The sequence below is a fragment of the Tetrao urogallus genome, assembly GCF_951394365.1.
Source record: "Tetrao urogallus genome assembly, chromosome: 13".
Classification (NCBI taxonomy): Eukaryota; Metazoa; Chordata; class Aves; order Galliformes; family Phasianidae; genus Tetrao; species Tetrao urogallus.
The window spans coordinates 10,454,852-10,482,237 of NC_136826.1; the positions used below are offsets into that span (position 1 = coordinate 10,454,852).

General features: G+C 33.2%; 1 protein-coding gene across 1 annotated transcript in view; it reads left to right on the forward strand.

Moving 5' to 3' along the window:
- LOC306951526 (connector enhancer of kinase suppressor of ras 2-like) overlaps positions 1-27,386 on the forward strand; it is a gene marked incomplete at both ends in the record, with an annotated part of 166,738 nt that overhangs the window by 100,924 nt on the left and 38,428 nt on the right. The window contains 5 exon segments of the mRNA XM_079542036.1: positions 7,412-7,558; positions 13,923-14,056; positions 14,637-14,842; positions 18,163-18,246; positions 20,508-20,764. Coding sequence (XP_079398162.1) covers positions 7,412-7,558; positions 13,923-14,056; positions 14,637-14,842; positions 18,163-18,246; positions 20,508-20,764 — 828 coding nt within the window.

The window sequence follows — 27,386 nt, forward strand, 5'->3', positions numbered from 1 at the left end:
AAAATAAAATTAAAAGAACACCTGGATTTATTCCCTATAAAATAAAAACTGTAATTTCAATTTAAATTCGTCTTTTTCCATCGAGGGTCCATTTGTAGAAAGGAATCACTAACCATTTTGAATCTGAGAGAGAAGCTTTTAAATAGGTTTAGGATGTAGAGTGGAAAATAGTTATACTGTCCCTACATTCCAGTGGAGTCAGCACAGATAACAGCACTTCTAATCCTGGAAGCATTTCTCTGGGGTTGTAAAGCTATAGCAGAGGATTAAGCATGCTGACAATGTCAGTCCATTGAATTGCTGCATGTGTGGAGTTAAGTATTTTGGGATTGGTGTGACTGGAATATTTTGGCTGTATGTCCTCAAAAAAATTCTTGTGACTTAAAATTTATATAATCATTTTATATAGAGCTTATCTGAATTAAGAAAGAAATATCTGATTGCTAAAGGTAGGTACATTAATTCACTTTTTTCCTGAAATCAGTTATATTAACAAATATATTAACCACGTTAACAAAATAATGCAACTTGCTTTACTTTTCAAATGGTTTTTCAGTGTGGATGAAAATTTAATGAAACAAGTTCAGGAAGTATCAAAGTAAAGCTGCTTACAAGTTATGTAATGCAACAGTTGAGTAAGAAATAAAAGATTTACCACGTGGAATTTGCTCTAACCAAAGAACACTATTATACAGTTATGAAGATCAAAGAAAAAATAATAGTACTTTAGGCAAGAAATTAATTAAATCAGTCGACTCACCACTAGCTGTTAAGATCACTTAATCATTATCCAATTTCCTTATTTGCTTTTCTGCTTATCCTTCTTGCTTATAAGATTTTAATAAAACAGCACAAGAGACTTGAAAAAATAAATTACATATTCTAAAATACATTAACTCTTTTTTATCTGTCGGTAATAACAGGCACTAATTCTGCCATTATCTTGAGAATTTCTATTTTCCCTTTTTAATAAAATTAAACATAAGTCATTTATATGTCACTGTACTTTTATTTGTTTATAAAAATTATAATTGCACCTTAAGTTGCTTGAAATTTATCTATTCTGCTGCTTAGCTGAAATAAAAGAAGGTAAATTTCATTTTGTCTTAACTTTCCTTAAAGTTTTTTTTTATAGATGGTAACTGATTCTTCAATCAGAAGATTAGGACTGTCATGCAGTGAAAACAGGATAAAATTAATACCGAGAAATACTAATTTCTTTGCATTTTCCTTAACATGAATAATATAAAATGTAGGACAATTAGAAAGCCAGTCATAAAAAATACAGAAATATATACCTATTTAGAATGGAAGCAGAGTTGATAAATTAAGGCCAAATAATCTGCATCTAAGTTTGCTAAAGACAACGACACTCCAATTGCAAGTTCCTGAGCACAGGTTTTTAATGAATTTTCTGCTTTGGAATAACTTCTTATGTTGTGGAAATGTAAAGAGGAAAACTTATTAGCAAATGCTATGGAAGGATTTACAGAGAAAAGGATAACTAAAGACATGTAGAAAAGGGCTGTTAGGTGAAATACAATATACATTTATGAAGAATAAATGATTAATGTCCTACTTTTCATCATTTCTCAGACGACAGAAATCTTACAGATTCAAACAGATATTGATCTAACTATCTGACCATCTGTAAAATATTTGATATACTTTTGTACACTAAAGTATTAGATTAACTAGGGAAAACTGAGTTTTCAGAAAACTGACAACTTCTTTTGAAGATTAGAATTTGAAGGTCATTTAATAGGACAGAGAGCAATAATAATGCTTTTAGTAACTCTTGTTGAAAGCTAAATGTTACTCAGGAGCAGCTGGCGAGAATCCAGAAGTCAGAATGTAGTAATTAATCCCAAATCGACTCATCGCCACAGAGGTGATGTGACTGAAAATGGCAAAGATGAACTCGGAATTAATCAGGAACACGTTTCCAGGGGAAATAGAGTTTTAATGCCATTGTCTTGACATTGGTAATATCTTGTCTGAAATACTGTTCAGGTCATTTGCAGTCATCAAAGGTGAATTTACATATGAACATTTAAAAATGTAATGGAGGCAAAGAAAATGTATTGTCTGTCTCAGATGAAGGGATTCTCTAATTTAAAATTTTTAAGGACTTTAATTTGGTTAACCCAGCCAGCTAGGTCTGAGAGAAAATAGAACTCCTCTGTCTTAACAGGTAGAGGTTATACAGGCCAGGAAAGGAAAGGAACAGTTTAAGGCAAAAAATTATGATGTAGAAGAGCGTACATTCGTATAAACAACTATAAGTAGATGTGTGGTAAAATCTGAAAGAGATCTTCTGAGGATGGTGATTGAGGAACTGATAAAAATGACTAATTTATAGTTGCCTACAACTACATAGAACAGGAAACAAATGGATGTAGTAGCTGGAAAGGCTCTTTCTATTCCAACGCCTTTGCTTTGTTGTGTTTGCTGCAGGTGTTTGGTACGTTATCTCTAAATAGCTATTATTATTAGGTAATGTTGATACATTTTCATTCTTGATAAGGTTATTCTCTGGAGTGAAGGATGCTACATAAATACATGATCAGCAACCTAATGCCCTTTTGCCCTTTCATACTGCTCATTGTCTGTCAATGAGCATACTTTGATAATAGCAAGAACAACATGAACACTGTTTGGATGTATAATGCCCAAATTCCTATTGCTATAGATTGCATTCTGAATCTCTTTCACACAAATCTGGATATTTTATATGAGGAGGAACAAAATTAAGATCCAACAGTTTTTTGGTTTTTTTTTTAAGATGCGACAGTTTGGTAAATTTCAGCACTAACTTATTGATGTTAAAATATTTACTGAATTAATATTGCAGATGTATGTGTATTGAATTGTAAATTTGAGTGTTAATGGAAGTTCACTGTGGGTGGAGATATGTCTGTACATGTAGCACCAGTTTGTTCTATTTGTGTTTGATTTACGATTTCTACCCCCAGAATAAGTCACCTGGTTTGTAAAGAAATGTCCACATATCACTCTAAGAATTCTGCCTTTCATTGTTTCTCTGTTACTTAATGAAATCACTCCGTAAGATAAAGGAAGAATGTTTATAATTCCACCATCAATTACTGTTAGTTACAGTTAAGAAATAAATGAGGAGAGCAAACCAGCCACCAGTGTTTATGAAGTGCTTCCATTTAGTGACAAAAAGTAGTCTCATGATCTAGCAGCCTAATAATAATTTCTGATATCCATATTAATAAAACTGCTTCCCTTGATTAGTCCCCTAGCCCAAGCAGTATTGTAAGGCAAAGTGAATTATATATTTAAAATACAAATAGACGTCTTTTTCCTTAACAAAAAATTGAGTTTACGCGGTCTTTTTATTTATTTACACATTTATTTTTAATGAAAATATGAAGAAAGGTCACGCTGCTAAGATTCAAGTAAATATCCAGATGGGTTTGCTTATGTATTCAAAGAGCCTTGAGGGGAAACATCTGTCCTGGTTCATGTAGGGGTTAGGTCCTACTGGAGTCAAAACAAAATTACTTGTTTGCAGGTGGTGAGCAGTGTTCTAAATAGTGGTGTCATATGTTCTAAATATTTCATAAATGTTATTCTGTACAATTGGCTTCCTGATCAAATGCATAGCAAGGCAGGTCTTAAATTCCCTTTTAGTTAAACTATGCAGCTTGTCAAATTATGCCATCAATACACACAACTCACAAATGGATGAAGGTTTAATCTACCTTCTTTCTGTGAGATGCATTATGTATTTTTGTACTCCTTGTGAGTTTTCAATGTTTTTAGAGTCTCAATCTTGTTGCTTGAACTGGAATCCCCTGATAAGCATCACTGTGTTCAACAGTCCAGTTGTTTCTTCGGTTCCTTTTAATAGATGCATAGGCTTACTCATGCACAAATGCACTGTGAAGGAGCAAAGTCACTACTGGGAGTCTCTAAAGAAGTTATTGCAGACAAACTAGAAAACAAACTGGTTGAATGTAGGTTAATGATTGAGCTGTTTTTCTCAATATACTACTCATGCAGTTCTAGCTGTAGTAAAATTATCAGCTTTAGATACACAAAATTACTGCAGCATTGTGTATGTTTATGTCATTAGACTCGTGATAATGAATTTTAGTATCATAAAGACTGATATTTTTGAACTGTTGTTTTAAATTTACAGTATATTCCAGTTTCCACTAAATATATTTCTTGTACTTCCGTTGACAAAATTAATACTTTAAAACAAACAACAGTAGTGCAAAATTTTTTCACTAGAACCAATTTTTCACACTGCAGAAGTACAAGTCAATAAAAAATATTAATTGAGGAATCCTAAAAATAAATCACAAAAAAGAAATTAATTTTCTGCCTACCTGCTACCATTTTCATTTACATTAAGTTAATGTATGTATTGGACTGGACTACAGGCATATGGGACTTTCCACACTCTACTTTGTAGGCCTGGTTTACCATGAGAGCACATGCATAGAAATAGGACATTGTATTACATTATGTAAGTATGTGTAGTAGAGAACTGCTCTGTGACTAGAGCTTTACCATGTCATACAAATAGAGCATAATAATGTGCTGAATTTGTTGACTTACATGTGGTGGGTGTTCTAATTGCTCCAATTTCATTTATTCAGGAAAAAAAAAGCATCATGCTAGTCTTTTTCTCTTCTTTCTTCGTTAATCTTAAGTTTAACTTCCAGTACTGAGTGAAATGTCTTAACCCATATTGTAGAATCTGATTAACTGAATGGTTAAAAACTTAAAGGACCAAAATACCCTTTTGCTGACCACATCTCACCACAGTTAGAGGTTGATAATTGCTATTAAAGAATGTTTAAGAATAAATGTCATACTCTGTCTGAAGGACTGGTTTTCAACAAAGAATTTTTAATCCTCTGTAATGACTTCTATTTTCTCAAAGATATTTTTAGTAATACAATTAATAATAACATGTCCAAATTCCTAAGAGCATTTTATCATAGCCTAGTAGTAATGATTGCAGACTGTTCTTTAATAGATCTTTGTATTTAATGGTTTTGTCATTAAGATTATCATTGGAATAATTTATCATTAACTTAATTATTTATCATTCTTATCTAAAAGGAGCTCATGGGATTCTAATGGTTACAACATACTGAAAGTTACAGCCGTCTATAAAAATAAAAAATATTTCACTTTCAATTCTATAACTAAGTAAAAAATACATATATGTGGTCATTTTGTAATCTAGTTTGTGTGGAATGGAAGTTGATATATTTGTTTTCAGTTGTGGCCTCTTTAAAATTACTTTCATTTTTTTCTTTCCTTTGACCAATGCATTTGTAGGATATTTTCCAGCAACAATAAAAATAGAACTTTAAAAGGCTATTAATATCCTTTTTAGAACTATGACACATATTGCAATTCTTTCCAAGACAAGTGTTCACTTTTGGGATCCTAGCTTCAGGCCACTGTTGAGATCAGACAAAAACAATAGAGTTCTAGCCTGTCTTCTCTTAGGCTCTTGTAGGAGGATTTGAACTGAGATCTCTTCATGATTGCTTTTATGATTTTCTCTCCAACTTCATGTATAATCAGTTACTGCCTTCCTCTAAAAGAAAGTAATTATAAATCATATTTGATGTAGTATAATGATATCTGTAGACTGCACTGATTCTGAATACTTGATTTTTTTTTAATACTTCTTCTATTATTTTTATTGATCATAAAGCAATGATGGTAAAACTGTTATAGTGAACTTATCAGTTAAGCTTAGTCAAAAATTATATAGCAAATATAATGGCACTGAATGTTTGCATGTACTTGTAAAGTTAAGCTCAAAACTTGTGGGACATCTGATTATCTAGGCAGGGTCAGAAGAGTATTGACAAAAATGCAAATGTTAGAAGACATTTATAGAATTCATGGAGCCAAATTTATTCTCATATTTAAACCAGTATTTTAATAAGAAAATATGTAACTATCTCTAAGAAGGGTTTAATTTTTTACTGGTTTAATTTTTAAAAATGTGAATTTTGATGAATTTCACTTTCTGTTCTGAATTCATAAATTTGAGCATTTTGGTGCATGTTTTTTTTTTCCTCATGTGCCTGTACAGCTGAGAAAAATGTGATCATCAGCATGTAAATGTAAGACTAGTTTTAGCATAAGCATAGATATATACTCTTTTATATTATTCAAAACTTCTCTACCCATTCAGGATGATAGGCTATTGTAAAACATTTAAAAAAAAAATCCCATATGAATCAGTTATTTTTTTTCATGTACAACCATTTCATGGTTATATAATTTCATATTGAAATAATCAAGAATATCAATAAATGTCTATAAATAACCTTTTTATGAGAGGCACATATAAAATATTTTCAGTTTTAGTGATGTTCTTTTTTATATCTATGTTTCCCCTTTATAGTAACTTGAATTATTCATCTGTCTCTGTGTGGATGAATCAAGTAAATGATAATTTATTTTCAGGTAGGATCTAAAAGCTGTTATGTATGTTGATAAAACGTAGCATGTCTACCTCCTCCACAGTGAGGGCTTCAACTAAGGATCCAGACAAATTATTCCAGAACTGCTAGTCCTCATCTAACAGAGAATGCAAAGTTTTTTGTATTGAAAGTCATGAAAAAAACTCTGCATTTGCCTAGAATGGTCACATTGAAATATTGTATGTATTTAAAGTTGTTTTTTTTTTCTTTTTCCTGATGCTTGCTGGAAATAAAATAAAATTTGTTTTGTGGAACAAAGTGGAAGAAGTGGAACAAGTAAATTTTGGAAGGAAACCAGTGGTTTTTGTCAATTGACTCATCACCATGTCCCTCTGCTGTAAAATAACTATCTCCTCTTCTTCCTTCCTCTCTCTCTCTGCCCTGTTTTCCATTAATGATACCTCTGAATGCATTAATATTGTGTCTGTTCTTGAGCAAAGTATACATGGAATGGTTACCCAGTCAACAGAACATATTATAATATGAGTTTTGCTTGTCTTTCTCTCCGAAGTGTATTAATTTTGAAAATTAATGTTAATGTTTGAAAAATCATTTGCTGAAATCTTTTCTGGCAGTTGTCACGTCCTATTTTTGAAATATCAGTTCTGCTTGCAATCTTGATTTAAAATATACAGTGACCTTACAAATTATTAAAAGGGAGATGGTGTTCACTTACACGCTATTTTATTGAGAAATCAGCCTAAAAAAAAAAAAAAGCAGAAATCACCCACATCATCCAACATCAACTTCACCAACATCATTTCAGTCCAACAGTAGTAACCAGATATACTTTATAAAAACTGTTTGTGTTTGCAGAGCAGGAAGTAATAGACCATTTCAGCTATAGAAGCCTTTCTTCACATCTAAAGCTAAATGGAAAGCTTTCAAAACTCAGTTATGGAATTTTTTTTTCTTAGGTTGGCTGGCAGTTAAAGAACCTGGTGAATGCATTGCGGGAAGACCCAAATGGTGTGATTTTAACCTTGAAAAAACGTCCTCAGAATACCCTGGTTTCTGCTCCTGCCCTTTTGAAGAACGTCAGATGGAAACCTCTTGCACTTCAGGTAAGAAGGCTGTTGCAGCTCTGGTGCCATGGTGAATCCTTCACACTATTGAAGGGAAAGTATCTAGAACCATTCTTTCCAATGAAGAAACAAAATCCTCTTTTAAAAAGGATTCCCAATTCCTTTGAAGTAGGGTGCTAGGTCTGTGTGGCAATGCTATATGTGTCAATGAGATTGTTTTCCTCATTTTCTTCCTCAAGTTGGGAACAACAGGAGTTCATTTACAGATAATGTTACTGAGAAGCTAGGCAGCCAAAGAGTGAGTAATGTGCTCTGGCTAGCAATTGCCTGTCTCTGTTTTCATTTCTTCACGGTCTAAGAGTAGCTGGTTTTAAACAAGAATGGCAGAGTCCTCTTGTGTGTCATGAAAAGTGTCCTTGCTGTCTACGTTTCCCATCAGTTTGTTTCTGGTAGCAATGCTAATGAATCCTCTGATATTTTTGCATATATATTTCTTGAAATTAATATAGATTGAAAAAAAAAAATCAACATCTTGTAGAAACATAATTTAAAAAAAAAAAAAACAAACCAGAAGTCAAATATGCACAGTTACTAACTCAAAAACTTGCATTCTTTAATGATGTATAATATTCTGTAGTAAGTTTGTGTATTTTTTAACATTGAAGGTTCAGAGTTGTTTGCTTGGTGCACATGATACATTGTGTTTCTAAATCATTTCTACATGAATGAAACAAAGCAAACCCTTCAGACCTGTGCTTTCAAATTTTTTTCCCAGCTGCCTTTTATTGTATCTCTCATGCTTCAAAGCACCTACATTCTATACAGCTACTTCAAGTAAGCAATTTGTGCAACCTTTGCAGCTCAGGAATGCTGACATTTTGTTTCATGCCACCTTTCCTTTCCCTATGACTACCTTTACTGAGGGAGAGGAAAAGGACATTGTGACACTCAGAGGAGACTGAAATCCCCTCAGATTTTCCCGCCGTAGGGCAAAGGTTTAACGACCTTCTCTCGCAATATGATTGTGTGTCAGTCTGTGAATTTCACATGAGGTCTCCAGAGACAATGAAAGGCATTTTAATACTGCTTCCATAGAGAACCTTTTTATGTTGCTACGTTAAAGAATTGTAATTCATCGGTATCACAAATTCAGGAAGCTACATCAGTGTGAAACTAATATTTGCTGTGTGTACAACATGGTATTTTCCACAAAAGTTATCACCCTTTGTCATGGTAGTCAGATATATTAAAGTGCACCCAACTCTTCTGTAGAATTTTCAACTTTTTCACTTTCTGTGTCCTCTTCTGATGACTCGGAACTCAAGAGCCCCTGAAGAACAAAGGGCTGGTATAATGGATACCCACTATCATTTGACTAGGATGTTCTTCCATACCAGAGAATAATGATGAGAGATTTCAATACATATATGAATCATCTCAGGAAACATTCCCAGGGTTATTTCTTTACGGTCGACTTTGTAATAAGATGTTGAAAATCTTTAAGATCTTTAACATCATGTAGTCTTCTTTGGTCTTCAGTCCACAAAAATGATCTCAAGTGTTAGGACCTAGAAACAATTCCAAATGCAGTTTTTGGTTTTGCCAGTTTCTCACCTAGATCTAGTGTCATTACTGTTGTTGTTAATGACTTGGAACTAGCATAATTAATTTCAAGATGATACTACATCTTGGGTTTCCTGGACAGCTGACCTAACAGCTTGATGCTGCTGAAAAACAATGATCTCACTTCCCTCTCTCTGTTCGTGGCTGCAGGATGTCCTTGCCTTTTTTTGACTTTGGCACTTTTTAGACTCTCCAGATTCTTTTAATTTATTCATTTGGTAGGGAGGCTTCTGGTTTTATTTGTTTGTTTTTCTCATGCTTTCTCCTGCTTCTGGATTAAATTTGATCTTGGAGCATCAAGGAACTATCTGACAGGCTTTCAAAAATAAGTGGAATACAGTCAGCAGAGACAAGGTTTTATACTTCAGTTAAAACTAACTAGTTACATGAATGTAGGATATGGAATGTCTGGCCATGTGACAGTGTACAAAATAAAGTCTGAGTTACAGTAGATCAAGACTGTAAATGATCCAGCAAATGTCAGACAGTCACAGACAAAAAAAAGGGTAGCATAATACAGCCTGCGATGCATGTACATGCAGAACATTCTTCCATCCTAACATAGTATTTGTGATGTTTAAATAGCAAATTTCAGATCAGATTTTGGCTAAAAAATTTTCTTTCACTAATAGTTGCCTGTTTTTCCTCTATGTTTTCCTTTCTTCTTTACTGGCTGAAAAGGGAAGAAAGGAAATAAAGATACTTTGTATAAAGTGAACCCAAATCTTTCATGAAAACAGAGCCAAACATTTCCTTCCTTCCCTTGCCTTCACCAACTACCAGAAAGCAGGATCCTAAAGGAATTAGGCAGTTACCTAGAAAGTGACAAACCTTTTTCTGAAGTCACAGATGTGGCATAGTCTTTGATGGGATATATATATATGTATATATCATGAAACACACATATATAAAAAATTAATTAAATTGAAATATTTATCATTTATCAATTTTTATATAATATAATTATTTATTAATTAAATTAAAATATTAATAAAATTTATATATATATATTTCTTTAGAAGAATTAGAAGAGTTGTCAAATAAATTTATTTAGAAGAAATCATACAGTCACTCCTGTACATAGCTACATGAAGTATGTGTGTGATTCAAAAAGGTGTTGAATTATTTTGTAAAATGCTAAAATGTAAGATATGATTCTTATAAAAATGCACAACAGAATTTCAGAGGTAGGATTTAAGAACTTAAAATTCAGAGGTTTGAAAAAACATTTGTTATCTGATACTCTGGAATTTTTTAAAGTCAGCTTTTCTATGACTGCTTAACGTACATATAGGTTTTAATTTTTTTCACAATACTTATGTTAAAAAAAATAACAAGAAGTTAATTTATGAATCATTAGTGATACAGAATCTGTGAATGGGCATAATTTTTTTTTCCACCTAACTGTACTATTTCTTAGCTGTATAGTTTCCCTTCATACAGTAGACTTCAAAATAGACAAAAGTTCTGCTTCAGTTATCTTTCAGTGAAACATCTGTCATACCATTTTTTCTTATTTTGTCTCTATTTGGCATTATGAGTCAATACAGAAACTGTTTTCTTTTCTAAATTCTTTGGTTACCCTTCCTCTCAGTGGTTCTTTTGTCTGCAATGACAGATAGAGTTCTGTTTGTTTGTGTTTCTTGTTTTGTTTTTTAATAAAAAAGTGAGCATGGCAGCCATTTCATTCAGTTCAAGGCTTTATTGTATTTTTTTTTTTATTCCTAGAAATTTTCTAATGAGAATCATCCTTCCTGTTACATGTACTTGACCCAGAACATTAAACTTTAATATTTTGCTTGAGCTATAGAATCTTCTGGTTGGTGATATGAGTAATAAAGCTTTTCTACACTGACAGTTTTCTAATAATTCTTACATATTAGAAAATGCATGCCATGCGCTGAGACTTAATAAATATCTTCCAAATAATGCTAGTTAAGTAGCTAATTTCAGTTCTTAAATAGATAAAAAATACATAATAAAATTTATACAGCAGATAAATTCTGTAACATCATGAGAACAGAAACTTACAGAGCAAAAGAAGGGAAATAACATCTGCTTAGACGAATGTGGAAATCAAAAAAGCTGTATATTTCAACTATCAAAAATGCATAAATCCACAAGACATGAACATACTGAGAATGTACTTGCTGTTTCACAGCATAGCCATGCTGATTTGCCAGTACATGAGAAGTACTGGTGTAGCAGTAGTATTAAGACTTTTGTTTCGTACTTACGAGGAGTAGCATCTTACTGTTGCACAGCCCACCTTTCTGAATAGCAGCTTGTCCAATAAGCAATTAGTTATCCATACTGCTGGCATGAATGAATCTGTTCTGACAAAAATGACACGCTATAGGAATTCATAGGGTGATACAGTTACAAAGCCCAATTTTCCCTTACCACAGGCAATCCATATAGAAGAGTGACGCCTGTGTGTTTTCTGTGAATTCACCCATCAGGGGAATTCTGGGGATTGAGTTTATTCCTTCAAGGGAGAAAGCAGAGACTCAGTGCCCCATCCTTAATCATCAAATCCCCTCAAAAGGTAAGGGATGTCCATGTTCAAGCCTCTTGTTGCTGTATTACTGGGCTTCACCAGGTTTCTGGATCTTGTCCTGCTTTTTTTTTTTTTTTTTTTTTTTTTTTTTGCAGGATGCACTGTGGCCATGTGTTTATTGTTTTGAACAGCACTTTGAAACAGATACTGTAAATAATTATTCCCAATATTTGCAAAACACACTCAAAGTCATAGCAATGTATTTGTTTCCAAAACAGTTTGAATTTTTCCATTTGGCAAGCAATTGTTTATTTCTGATGAGGGTCAAATTTGTGTTTCATTTTCATTCTGGTATTTAAGCATTACTTAATTATCCTACTTATAATGAGCTGTTCTTGTTAGAAATTATGAATAGCTAGCAGTTACCTGGTGTGTTACTTTCAGAAGTTCTTTATAATCAAAACATGTTTTTCTTGGGACTTTTTTTGCTTGCAAGTGACTTACACATTATGTCAAGCAATCATTTGCACACATGCTCAGAGTCAGCAAAATAATTTTAAGAATTTTATCTAGACCTGAGATGGAAAATTTAAAAAGTTGAGGACGTCTTTTTAATTGATAGCCCTGGCTGTGATGATATTTGCTATTATTAAAATGACCTAGTTTAGTCAGTTGAAAAAAATTCAGAGCACAGTACAATTCATTAGTGTCCTTGGAAACAAACCGCGTGAGGAAAAAAACAGAACTTGCTTTTCTTGCTGCCAAAGAAAGAGGAAACAGGTAGTGTTCAGAATTGTTAAAAAAATAAAAAAATAAAAATAAAACAGAACACCCTAAACAAAATGTTAAAGTGAACAGGAAAGTTCTAATTTTCTGGGAATTACTCTCACGAGACTTGTACAGGTAGTTTCTTTTCTGAGTCTGAAATGCCTTTTATGCCTTTTCTTCTTGTCAGTCTCTGATGGTGATAATATAAAACGAGGTATCCAGCTGCAGGTAAGTTGAGGATTACTAGAATGTTTGCTGTTTAGTGTCTTTACTACTACTGCCATGTCATAACTGTGAAATAGTGATGGTAAACTAAATGCAGTAGCTAACAGTGCAGATTGCAATAGTCCATAATCTCCAGACAAGGAATGGGAAAGGTAGCCACGAATGATGCTTGTCTTTGGCGGTACTTTGTAATTATTTGTATTTTGGGAATGAAAGATAAAGCCAGACATTTGATTAAATAAGAGAGAATTAACAATAAGCAGAGAAGACAATGATTTGGACCTGTATGCAGGCTGATTTTCTCATGGAAGACTATTCTTTGCTGCTATTTAAAACAGCTTATGCTTATTGAATGACATAAATATATTTTCAGTGTTTATCTCTGGAAGAAAGAAAGCTTTCTGTTCAGAAAAATATTACCATTAATCTTCATAGTTTTCATGATAGAAAACTAGCTGTGACTATTTAAGCACAATTTTGTATTTGAATTGAATTTTTCATATACGTTATCTGATTAATAATACTACATAAAATAATTCCTATTTCTTGAATGAAAATACCAGACTGCACATTGACTGAAAAAGATTTTGTGAATATGTTTTTGCATTGAATATTTATTTAGTAGTCCTTACATCCATTGACTCAGACATCCATATGATGTTTGGGTAAAAAAGTCATCAACTAAAAATAAAAAAAATAAAATCCTAAAAAATCCTCAAATTTTAGTAATACTTTAAATATATATGGTGTGCACATTTACTGCTTAGATTAATTGACAGTAGACAGTATAGAACCTATTTTTTATCTTTGTGATACATGCATCACAGCTATGATTTCAGTGAAAAATAATAAGCAATTGTTGAGAATAAATCTGTAGAAACCAATATTATTATTCTGAGTGCTTTCGTTCACTGAAAGGTTTCCAGATTTCAGCTAGTCTAATATAAAGTATTTTAATAGTGTATGTCATTTTCTCCTCAACTGATTTTTTTGTTTTGGTTAAAAATCATAGTTTGATTTCGAATCTCAGATTTTTCCATGAGATACATTTTAATTTGATTTCTTTAATGGTCTTTTATTATTTTATAAATAGCATTGAACATTTTGCTGAAGCAGTGTTTCCATGGGCATCTTTTTATAAGAATCGTCATTAATCTAAAAATGGCTAATTCAAAATGAAGGTGTGATGTTGGCTTAATGTTGCTTGAATCATAGAAAACATTCATTTATTATTCATGTATTTCTGATTTTTTGTTGTTGTTGTTTTTTTGTTGTTTTTATTGGCAGCCTGTAATTCCAACCAGCCCAACAAGCAGTTCCACAACACCAACAAGTACAATGGGCATGTCCTCCAAAATGGAAAACTCAGCACTGCAGGATGTTTACATTCTTTCTCCAATGTCAGGACTTTATGGCCCCAGGTATTTAACTCCTAATGAATCTGAGCTCTTGAAAAATAAAGTTTTACACTTTAATTTCACTAGATTAGTAAAAGTGGGAAAATAATTCATCGAGATATTTAGTGAAATTATGAACTGGAAATACCTTAGACAGCATATCATTTTTTGAGACACTTTTAACTTTGATTTGGGTAGATACAAGTTGAGCAAAAGCTGGTTTTCTCAAGTAGAAAAGCATTTAAAGAAGTTTTTCATCCCTTAGTCTTATTTACTCATGTGACTAGCAGCTTATTTGAAAGCATGCATTTCTTCAAGGGAAATCCTTGTCACCTCATATTGCAGCAATTACTGATTCTCCCTTTCAAATGCAAGAAAACTCTTGGTTAGTTATGTTTCTATTGCAGTTAGAACGGAATCTAATGATTTTATTAATTTGCATTTGTTGAAATTGAATTGTGTCACTTTTATGAAAGCTCTCACACACAGCAATTCAATTACCACTCAATTGTCATTTTTAGAACTTATGATAGATAGTTGGTATGCTTTAGGTTTTTCATGAAATGGTTTATTTCCTCATGATCTTCTGGTTTACTATTTTTAGGGATGAAATTGGCATAATGTCTTGTGATGACATCAGCAAATTTGGAAAATCTGCAATGAAAGGCTCTGAGTCTCCAAATTATTTTCTTGAGCATGAAAGTGGTAAATACTACACGTTAATTGAAGGTGAAGGCCACCCTGTAGGCTCTGAATATGAGAGAAGCAGAGCTGCAGGGGTGCGGAGAAGAGAAAAAACACCCACTCACGGTAGGCTTAATTTCTTTAACATTTTCAAATTAACTGGATTTACAAGTTGTAGTATAAGTGCTACAACAGCCCTAAATGTCTGCCATTCTTTGTTAGATGGTGTGCTGTTGGCTCTGAAAGATGTAAAGTCAGAGAAAATTCAGGACTGTCTTTAAAGAGACATAATTGTTTGAATAGTGTTCTATGATGAATTTTAATACTATAAATATATTTCAATATGTTTGAATAATGACTATTTAAATATATGATACTATTAAAACATCAATCAACTCTTGTTTACTAGAATATTTTTATGTATACCCATATAATTACAGTTATATGTATCTGTGCTTGCTTATATGTATATCTGTGTAAAAATTACTGTTTAAAATGACAATTTTCTTAGTTTATCTCTAAAAATGATCTTTCTGGTGTTTGATGAATTCTAGAATGATGCAACTGAAACATCAGATTACATATTTGAGTGTTTCAGTTTTCAGGGAAGTAAGTTGTTATTGTTCAGAATTCTACTTATTACAGAATTTTAAGATAAAATATTTATAATCAAAACTGTGATTATATGTGAATTTAGTGATGCAAATGACATGCTTTTTGTGTCTCAGAGAAAGCAGTGTTGACTGCTTTTGGACATAACGTTCCCTAAGGCTAGCTTCCATCTTCTGTCAAATATTTATGATGCCATCAATAAGTACTACATCCACCAACTCTGGTGCTTTTTTTTTTTTTTTCCTTTCCCTCATTTTGTTAAAAAAAAAAAACCAAACATATTTTCTTCGTCTTTGATGAAATTTTAACAGATTTTTGTTCTACATAGACTATTCTTAGTAACTTCTACAGCCATTTATTCACTGCTTGAGAGGGCTGTAGCCAGGTTAACACTGAAGAGTAGTACTGCATCTTAAATACGGTAACATTGCATTTATCTCCCTGATAACTGACATCATTTTATAATAAAATTAGAATGAAAGAGAAATATTAACTGTGATTAAAATTGGAAGCAGATGGATGGATTTGGCATGCTTTCATAGGATTGTACTACATAATGACTTCAAGTTTAAAATACTGGGCTCTGTGCCTAATCATAATAGTACACAAATGGCCTAGTTTTACAATGGAGAGTTTTATCTGATTTTCTCTAACTTTCTGACAGTGTTCTACAATCTAGTAAGAATTTGTTTTGCAAATCTAAGGATTTTTTTTTTCTTCTAGAATAATTGTTAAACCAAAGTATTTTTTAATGCTGGGTTAAATTAATCTGATAATAAACAGCAATTCCAAATTGTTATAGTATACGTTTTTACTTTTTGACTTGAAGATGTATATTTGATTCATCAAAGTGACTGTATGTCTCTGTGGAAAGACAAGATTTCTGGTGGGTCTATGAAACATGCATCTGATGCTGGAACCAAATAGCCATGGGCTAAACAGGAAAAATGAGACTTTTGAAGTCTTTCATGGTTGAACAGATGCTTTCATTATTGCTACAACTCACACAAACTGCAGCTGAAAAATTCCTGCCAGGGATTTGCCAGAAATAAAGTGATTATTAGAAATCAGTTTCTGTTGCAGCTGGTGGTAGATGGAAGAATACTTGGGAAAATGAGACCCTCAATACTGATAATGTATGCAAAATCCATGGAGGCAAACAAGCTTCTTTTTACATAACATTTGTGAAAATTGATTTTGTATTTATCATGGTTGCAGTGCATTCTGTTTTTTTCAAGGCTTATTGTCTAACATTAGTCTTGGCTCTAACATACTTAGAGTTCCTGCATTTAGAGATCCTGTAGCCATGCATGTCAAATCTCTTCTGTTTGTGTTGGAGAACAAGGTATCATAATCAGTATTGTTTTCTTCAATTTCTATTGTTATACACAGTAATCTTGTTGTCTTATTAGTATTCAAGTTGCAATTGTAAAAGTAGTTCATAGGTTACATTTATTAAAGAATTTTAAAATAGTATGCAGAATCACTTTTTTCTTCACTTGTGTGTGTTTCCCATCCTAAGTTCCTACCTTTAATGTTGATCATGCTGTGGCATCTGGGATTTATGTGTTACAAATCTCATCATGGTTTCAGATTTTTCTTCTCTTGAACAGAATAGCTGCCAAGTTTTTCTGTGAATTTCAATTTGTTATGTGCATTCATATTCATATTCTTGTCTTGTTGACTTTTTTGTGTGTGTTTGTTTTTTAAGAAACCTATTGTACTTGTCAGCTGGCACACTTGATTTTGTGGGTCATGCAAAAATTAACCAATAATTCAAAGGTGTCTGTCTTTTGTTTTTTGATACTAATACACTCAGACAAGGCCAAAGTGCTCATGCCTTATAGTCGGTTTTTGTAGTATTGCAAGTTTAATGGTCTGCTGTTGATGTTCTGTTGATACCATAGGGGAGCACGAGTAACATACATGGAACAAAAGGAACAAAGGAACAAAACATATCTCACATCCATATAGCCATAAAATCTATTTGATTAAAATTCTAGTGTCTGAATCTTTGTTGTTGTTATTAGCAAACTACACTCCATCTTTTGTTTTTAAGACATTTGAAATTAATCTTCCTTGAAACTGTGAGGCCTCACTACTTACCAAGTGTTTTTTCCAGGTCAGATAGGTTTTACTATTTAACTAGATATGTCATATAGCTGTAGTAATGATCTTTCTAGCTTAACTAAGGCTCTCTACAGCTCCCTGAAGGGAGGTTGTGTTGATGCGGGAGTTGGCCTCTTCTCCCATGTGATAGGACTAGAGGGAATGGCCTCAAGTTGCACCAGGGAAGATTCAGGTTGAACATTAGAAAATGCTTCTTGGAGAGAGAGTGGTCAGAACTGCCCAGAGAGGTGATGGGGTCACCATCCCTGGAAGTGTTCAAGAAATGTTTAAATGTTGTACTGAGGGACATGATTTAGTGGGAAGTACTGGTGATAGGTGGACAATTGGACTGGATGATCTTGGAGGTCTTTTCAACCTTGGTGATTCTATGATTCTAAATCAGACACTTTTAAAATTATTTTTTTATTCTAAAAGATCTATTTAATGAGTGAGCAAGATTTTCTGGAAAAGAACTTCAAACTACTTTAAATTTACAAGTAATTTCATCAGAATCATTGGTACCTTCCTTCTTATAATGAAGAGGATAATCTTACATCTGCCGTGTTTAACTGATTCTGAATGCTATAGCTTAAATATATAGGTGCTGATAAAAAGGTTTCTCTGAAGGCTTATGTCATGCCTCTGATGTGCAGGCATTACTCATTCTACAGCCTGCTATTTATGATCTTCAGAAATCATATTGGCTCACCTTGATTTACTTCCAGGTGATTTAAGACCTGTTTCAATGCCTACTGACTACAGCTGGATTGGGGAATCAAAGGAACAAAACATATACAAGAGAGGAAGCCGTGGTGAGTTTTTTTTTTTCTTTTCTCTGCTGTTCCCAGAGGTTTTTATAATCTTTTTTTTTTTTTTTTTTTTTTTTTTCCCCACTTAAGAACCAGGAAGGTATCATCACAGAACTAAATCTAGCTTTCTTGATTGCCACAAAAAATAGGCTGTACTGGTACAATACAGTTTGTATCAGCACAAGGCTTTTACGTTTAGTATAACGACAGATAAACACCAAGGGGGAAAAAAAACCACGTGAGATTTAGATACGTGCTAATATCAATCAGTTCTTGATCCATACAGTTCTGCAAAATAAGTGATAAGAATTAAGATCTGAGAATAGGACTTTCCTGTTGATCTAATTTCTGTTCTTTTGATTATTCTTTTTATTCTGAAATGTATCTCCCCAAAAGTACATTTCCTATTAAAATAATTTTAAGAAATACAACTGCAAATATATTCTATCAAACTTTTTAACAAAGAATGTAATTATGCCTGTGTTTTCAGTCCTTAACTTTAGATCCATCAAATTGATTTCAGAAAGAACTTGAAATATTAACATTTTCTAATTAATGATACTTGTTTATTTTATAAGTTAACTGTCATCTCTTAGAATGGTCCAAATAATAATTTGATTTAAAAAGCAGATTTGATTCAAAGCCTTGGAAGTATACTGTGAAATCCACACTTGAAACTTCAAAAACTAAGTTAGGTACATGTTTTACTGATTAAAAGTTATTTTTAATGAAGATTCTTCTGTAAAGTTTGCTTAGATTAAAGAAGTAGCCTGTAAAGATGTCACTGTTGTGGCTGACAGCTGAACATAAATGATGAGCAGTCCATTGAAAAAGTCCAGTTAAATTGAAACAATGCTAAAGAAAACACAGTATTATCTGTAGGAGCAAAAATCCAGTAGGAGATGGAAAGCATAGGCCCTTTCACTGACGACTAAGAAAAAAATGAGATTTATTTTGCAAAACATTTTAAAAGTAAATCTTAAATTATTAGAAGTGCAGCCTATGTAATGTTACCATGAGATTGGTGCTATGTTCTGCTTTGAAGCCAGATGACTGGGATGTATTTGAGTTCACAGCAGTGAATGCAGTGAGACATTGCAAAAGTTTTGTGGCGATTGTCCAGTACAGGAGATATTTAAAAGTAGGCTGGATAATCACAGATGCCATTCAGTTTAAACTGTTGTAACCAAAATCTGTTTTTAAATCAAAACTGTCATTCAAAATGGCATGTCAAATACTGTAAAAATGACATTGACTCAGAAATTAGGTGCAGAAGGATTAGAAGTGTGTATGCATATAAACTAATTACAAAGGCATTTGACATGCGAATGATGTACTCTGGAAAGAACTCCCAAGATTCGTGCTGTGTGTTTTAATGACTGCAAAGCATGAAAAGTACTGTCATTTGTTAACATACTCAAGGATGGCATACATGACTCTACTGTAGCTCAACTCCACTTGTTGATTGTGTAATTATCCCTAACTTAATGGGACCTTACCCACACTGTAAATCATTTTGTGTGTTTATAGAGTGCTAGTGTTGTAGATTTTAATGATAACATAAAGTTAAGTGTTAATTCTGTCTACTAGGATATTCTGTCTTCTATGTCCTTTCTAAATATAGGTGATTTTTCTTAAACCAAATTTATGTGTAAATGGCTCCCTGTAAATAGTTCTGTAGTCCTGAACATGAAGTGTTGTTTGGCAACTCTTTCACTGAGATGATAGAGTGATTTACAGGAGGAGGAATGTACAGACTGGTCTGTTTTGAAGACTTAGGGTTGAATTCCTAGATTCCAGGATTTATAAAGAAATGAAAAAGAGATTTTTAAAAGGTTCCTTTCAATATCTCATCTCTAACTGTCGTGTTTTTTTAATGGGGAAAAAAAAGTGTTAACATTTGTATTTCATTTTATTGTATTGTTTTGTAGTTTAGTGGAACGCTATACATTTAATAAAGATTGTTCCCCATGGCAGCCAATATTTTGTGTAAATGTAAAAACTGAAAAATCAGCTGTTTTGTATTTCCCTTGAGCTTAAACACACCTCATATAACATGTTGAAACAAGCTGTGTGTTTGAAATATCATAGTGCAATATTTATTGTAAACTTATGTACGATTAAAATAACCTTGTCGTAAAGGAAAGCAAGGTTTTGTATTTAGCTGGTAAGTTGCCTTAGCAGTTATGATTGTAGGAATGAAATCCAGATTCTCTGTTTTGTCTCACTTGTATTTCTTTTCACTTTTTTCCATCCAACCACTGACTCTGAGAATTCACTTCTGCGGTACCTGAGTGATGATAAGATATTGGTTATCCAAGAAGAGCCTTTGACACAGAAAGACAGCAAAAGGGACACAGGTCGTAGGTCAAGAAAAAAAGGCAAAAGTGCAAGCAGTCCAAACTACCCTATTAGTCCATCTGTGTTGACATCTACTGTTAACGTTAGGCTTGAACCAGGACAGCAAGAAATCTTGAATTTCGCACTAGCAGAAAATAATACTGTTCCACTTTACCACGTAAGTACATAACGAAAAATGCTATTTAATTTTTATTTATTAATTTTATTGATTACATGGAAAATCATTAAAACATTTTCCTTTAAGGACTGATAAGATATAAAGGCGTATTTTTTTACTTTATATTTTAATACTGTGTTTTGTGGTCCAAGAATTTTCATAATGCTCATATCAAGACAGCTTTCACAGAAGAATAATTTAGACAGATGGAAAAATGCATAGCAAGTACCACTGGATGTGAGATGAGATGCTTTACGTAAGATAGTGCATTTGACCTTTTTCTTTTTTTTTTTTTTTAATGATTCATAAGGATCTCAAGCTCTGATAACAATTATAAATTACTTAAAGTGACCATGTATCTAATTTAGTCAGTATGTCTTTTAAAAACAGACTTAAGCTTATTGTTTAATTGTGATACCATGGCCACAATCCAGTAATATGAATTTGTTCATTATAATAATACAGAAAATATTTTGGAGTGAAAACTGTGGATTGTCACTAGCCTGGAAGCAATAAACTTGGAATAATTGTGTCTCCCAGATGAACAGCCAGTTCTCATAACTACAATGAAAAAGTTCCCGCAACTGTCAGCTAGTACAGAATTTTGGTGTTGCTTCAGATGACTAGAAATGAATAGCCTTTCAGAGATCAATTTCATTATTCATACTTTGTATGTGTGTCTTGCCTTCTTCATGGTCCTACCATTTCGGAGCAGACCACTCCATTCTTTTGATACCACAGAGTGGTATCTTCAAAGGTTTGGGGGCTCAAATCTTAATGAATTCAAGGCAGTTTTACTAAAAGAGAAGATTTCTTCCCCACAATCAATGTGGAAGTTTCTTAGGGTGTATTTATTTTCTAATCTTGGTGAACTTCCTTTTAGAAGTAGTAGAAGAAAACACAGGTTTTGTAGCAAGTTTCTTGATACTCTTTTGCATTTGTGGGCTTTGATGGTGTTTCTCTCCCTAAGCAAAATCTTGGGAAATTATTCTATTTTCATCAAGACTGAGAGGTGAGTAAGCTTTGCCTAAGGGGATACATTCAAACATAGCCTGCTATTCATCTCTGTTTCCTGAAAGCTGCCAGAATTTGATATTTTGAAGATCAGATATTTTCCTTTTGTTGTGAGGAAAATGTAAGTTTCCTTTTCCTATGCCAATGAAACTTAGCATTTTTGAAAAGCATAGGGTTTCCCCAACTTTGGAGAAAGTCAAGTAGTTTATAAACCAAAATATATGACTGTCTGTGGACAGTTGTTTCTTGCATCTGTAAACTCTTACACAGATTACTGGGATCAGAGAGTCAAAGGAAAAGAATTTCAAATCCAGAGAAAAAACTGTCATCATCTAGTTTGTTAGGAGTGAGAAAATCATTGTGCAAATCTGCAAAAATAAAACAAAACAGCGTGTCATAACTCTGCAAATGTTTCTCTGTAAAGACTCCCATTGGAACAGTGAAAGTCTCTTGACTCACCTGACTTCTGAAGAAAGGGAAATGGGTTATGTGGGGTAAGTTGCTGGCTGAGTTTTAAATAATGATAGTTGCTGGTTAAGTTCCGAGGCCTGTTGTCATACCATTTATCATCATCAAAGCAACCTCATTGCATTCCTGTTTAAGGCTAATATGTGGTACATATTCACACTGTTCCCAACACAGTCATATAAATGTTGTGTTCTGAACAGCAATTTGCCAATCACTTTGCCAAAAAAAAAAAAAGCACATCACAGAAGTATTATTTCATTTTAAAAACTGCAGTAGTATAATATGCAGTTATAAATAATTATTGACCATTTTTTTCTGTAGATCAAGGTGAGTAGGAGCAGAATTCTTATGCTGTGGCTTTCATTTTGTATTAAAAGAATAATATCATTTTTAAACAAAGATACTAAGCTAATATGATATTGCAGGATAACAGAAGTACGAAAACATAATCTAACAACACAACATGTCAGCTTTAAAGGGTTTGAATGTAATGGTGGTAACTGAAGAAAAAAGGCATCCTTATCATGGGAGCACATAACATTACATTCTGTGGTTGGTCTGCCCCAAAAGACCGTTCAGTACCAGTCACATGAAGTCTATTACAATGTGTGCTTACTGCAGAGGATGACACCTGGAAGAGTCACTTGCAGACACAGTGGTGTAAATTCTACCAGTCTAGGTGTTTCAAACAGCATTTGAGTCACAACTTTGCAGTTCTTCAGGAGAGAGTCAAAGGAATCAAAATATCTCAAGCACTCAGTCAACTGCCTTATAAGTATATGAGAGGAACTGAGTCAACAAAGATACAAGAGTTGCTGACACGGGTTTTCTGGGTTCTTGCCAGTATAAGATCATTTTTATGAATGAAGTCTTTCCACTTTGAATATCGAAAGCATTCTGAAAAGTGAAGCAAAAAATTGTGAAAAATAGCTACTCAGAATGAAAATTTTAAGTATCAAAGAACATTTAATGACATTTTGACAGAAAAAGAAAAATAAATTTCTATCTAGAATTAGAAATTAGGGTTTAAGTAGATCACATTTCCTTCATGTTCATTTATTTATTTATTTATTTATAAGTATTTCAGTGTATTTATTTAGGTGATGAGATTTTATTCAATTGAGAATTTACAATTAGTAAGACTTAACAGGAGATATTTCAGAGCTTACGTAACCAAATTACTGTTAAACAGTTGTTGCTAATTCCTTTTTTTTTTTTTTTTTTTTTTTTTTTTTTTTTAAATAATCATATCTTTGATTCATCTTAACTTTCCAATTAATTTCTTGTCTTTTGCTTCTTCTTGGATGTTGGGAGGCAGAAGACAGAAGCAGTTTGTTTTCTTATGAAAGTCAAAACTACGGAACTGTTGTAATCAAATTTCCATCTATGTTTAACATATGTCCAGAATTTGAGGAGGGAGATCAAAATTTTAATCCAGGCAAATGCTTTGGAAAGTTGAGATAATAATGAAAGATAAGAGCTCCATCAACTTCCCTCAGTAAAAATGATTGTGTCTTGTGAGCAAACAAACGCAGCACGATGAAAAGAGAAACTTGAGATCACAGAATCACAGAGTGGCCTGGGTTGAAAAGGACCACAATGATCATCCAGTTTCAACCCCCTGCTATGTGCAGGGATGCCAACCACCAGACCAGGCTGCCCAGAGCCACATCCAGCCTGGCCTTGAATGCCTCCAGGGATGGGGCATCCAAAGATAGATAGACACTGTCATTTGGTCATTGCTTTATTCTTTAAGCATACTTACACAAATATACATACATTTAAAAGAAAAAAAAAAGAGTTCAGATTACCAGGCATAGATGTAAGAAGTTTTACAAAATCCGTAATTGCATATTTGCAGAATTAGTTTAATGCTTTGGAACTAATACGGATTTGGAACCTAAAATTAAATAATCAGACTGATTTCATAAGCTGAAGTGAGGATGCAGAATTACTATATAAAATGGGTATATAGGTAGTATAATACTGGCTGTTTGCCCAACATGCAAAATGATCTACAAAGCCATGATGCAGTAGAAATTACTGATAGGAAACACTGCCCATTTCACTATATATTTATTACTAACTTAGTTGGTAGGCAGTTGTGATGCACATCACAGAAACTGAGGTAAAGTGAGTTACAATTAGCAACGCTGTAATAATTAATGATAGATTACTTCTTGGAACATAACTTCATGGTTTTACTAATCCTCTTCTGTAGGGACATTTTTACCAGTTTAAACAGAAGTAATAAGGCATATGTAAATATCACAAAATTTTATATATGTAATAGCATTGCTGAAATATTGTATAAAGTGCATTGTAATACACTCTGCACTTATAAGAATAGAAGTGAAATTTGAATGTATATATATGTATTTATATTAATAGGTTTCATTCTGAACAAAATTAATTAAAACAACAACAACAACAAAACTATGAGATATATTTTTCATTCCATATTTTTTTTACCATAAACCAAAAGGCAAAAGGTCTTGAATAGAGAACATTTTTCTGTGTTGAAAGTTTGTTGCTCAGGATTTTAAAAATCTCTAGCAAACTCCACATTTTCTGCTGGTCGGTTCCATTTCACACTATGGGGATCAGCTCTTGTCTAAAAGAAATAATGGAGTTCTTAGTCCAGACTCAATCTGAAAATTGATATATTGTCCAACTTCATGGTTTTAATGCTTCAGATTTGAAGTCCCTTCTGAAGCTCTGAAATTCAATCCTTTGGATACTAAATTCTCGTGTAAGGTAATGAATGCCCATCTGTATTATTTGATGACAGATGTTCTGGACTGTTGTCTACAGAGTGGCTGAGAATTTTGTTTTGTGCTATATATTAAGAAATTGGATTACAAACTGTTAAATCATTTAATATTTTTGTGAATTAAAATTTAGTGTAAAAGACAATTTTTAAACAAATTTTAAGATATATTATTTCAATACAGCTTTCTCTACCTAGTAAACCAAATAATGGCTGCAATGGGGTAGTGATTGGGAATATTGCAGCAGCAGAACCATTCTAAAGATAATTTGAAGCATTATAGTAGTGTAGGATTAGTCATTGTTTCACAGTGATTGCTAAACTTGCTATTTAATTTCCTGCTGCTGATGACACAAAGTTGGCAGTTTATGCCTTTTTTCAGCATTGAATAATGTAAATGCTATCTGACTGTTCTTGGAACTGCAGAAGGCAGCTCCACAAAAGACATAAAATTCAGTGGTACATGCTGAGAACTAAAATGTATGCAGAAACAACGCAGATCCTCTTTTTTCTGTAACGTATGCATGCTGGGATGTGCCAGATGTTCCAGATGTTATTCTGGATGGTAAGTAGTCTGAGTACTACGATAAATACAATAATCAAGGTAATCTGGGAGAATCATGTATTCAGCTCCATATGACTGAAGAAGGAGTCTTTTATTGCCAGTTTTGTAGGAAAAGTACTTCTATTTTGTTTCTTCCTTTCTGTTGTTGGAAGAAAAAAAAAAAAAAAAGGCTGTCAACTGTCAAAAAATGAGTTTCTTCACAGGTAACTTCTATCTTTTCTTTTTAAGCATCTGAAAGGTGGAAAACACTCTATCCGTACTTTCTTGGTATGTTGAGAAATCACAATGAGGATGATTGCAAGGAATCTATAAGATCAGAGAAACTAATGTGTTTTTTAGGTTCTGTAGCTTCAATCTGATTCTGTCCATTTCTAGTGATTGCATGATAAGATTACTATGTGTTTGTACTGCATCTCTGTATCTTAACTGTGTACATGGAAGCTTGAACTAACAAGTATCTTGCTGGTGCTGCAAGGACCACCTTAAAATATGAATCTCCACTAATATATTTATTTTCAGTTCTCTTCAAACATAATTCTGTAAACTAACCTTTCTTCATTATCTATAAACATAACTCAAAATAGAAAAAGGCATTTTACAGTACCTCCTTCCATTTATACTCCTGTTATACACTGCACGTCTGCTGCTTTTCACAGTGTCAAGCCTTGATGGCGTTCCTGTAGCTTGGCATTTCCAACGTTTTTACCTTTAGTTTATAAAGGGGTAAACTTTCCCTAAATCTACTCTTTGCTGCCTTGCCCTCCAGACAAATAGGAGATGCTTGCTCTGGTTCCCTCCCCTCATCTCAAAGTGTCTAGCGGAAATAAATTAATAGGAAAAGTTTTCCTTTTTTATTAATACTATCCAAAGTCTGAGATATAGTAAAAAAAAAAATCCTAATATATGAGGCTATCTTTATACAAGCGTACAGCATGGTTTCGTAAATAATTCTGCTGTATTAGTGATTTTTATTCTACAACGTTCAAATGAACTACTACTGTTAATAAAAGATTGCAAATGAAGCATTCTTAACTTGCTGTATTCTCATAAATAAGCTGCTATTTGTGAAGCAATCAGAGTCCTCTATCTCCAGAAAGTCACCGCAGAGACGAGATATACTGTGTTATGTTATTCAGGCCGATGAATTTATTTTCCTTAATTTTTTGAAGCCTGTAGAAGTATTTATTATTTTGTTTATGTGCTTAAAGGATAAATTAACAGCCATTTGGATTGATCTGATTCAGCATGTGTTGATTAATACTAAACTGATGTTATTTCTACCGTAACTGGAATATTCTTCATCCAGAAGAATGCATAAAATGCAAATGTGTGAACTCATCTTCCTTGTGATACAGATATCATCTTCTGTTGTAAATGACCAAAAGATCAGTATGCAGGGAAGCCAGCTGTTGTACGCTGAAGACACTCCTCTGAGTCTTCCTCTATACACACTGGGAGCCTTGGCTCTCATCCTTTCCCTTTTCACCTTCCTAGACGGTTTCTAGGTGAGAGTCAAGAGACAGCATTGTTGTCATGACAGAAAAAAAGATCAGTCCTCCATAGAGCAGGATCCTGGGTAGCCTGTTCCTCGATAAAAGGAGGGGAAAAGAACTGAATCTCTTTTTCTGGCCTGTGTAACTTCTTCGAGCTGCACTACATCTTTCCAACCTGGACCGCTCTTCTTCTTCCACTTCCTTTACCTTTCCCATAAAATCTTGTGCAGGAAAATCACTGCTGAATATTTGTCTGCATGTCAAATTTTTTTAATTCCTCAATAGGAAAATATTTGTGCTTCTTGACATTAG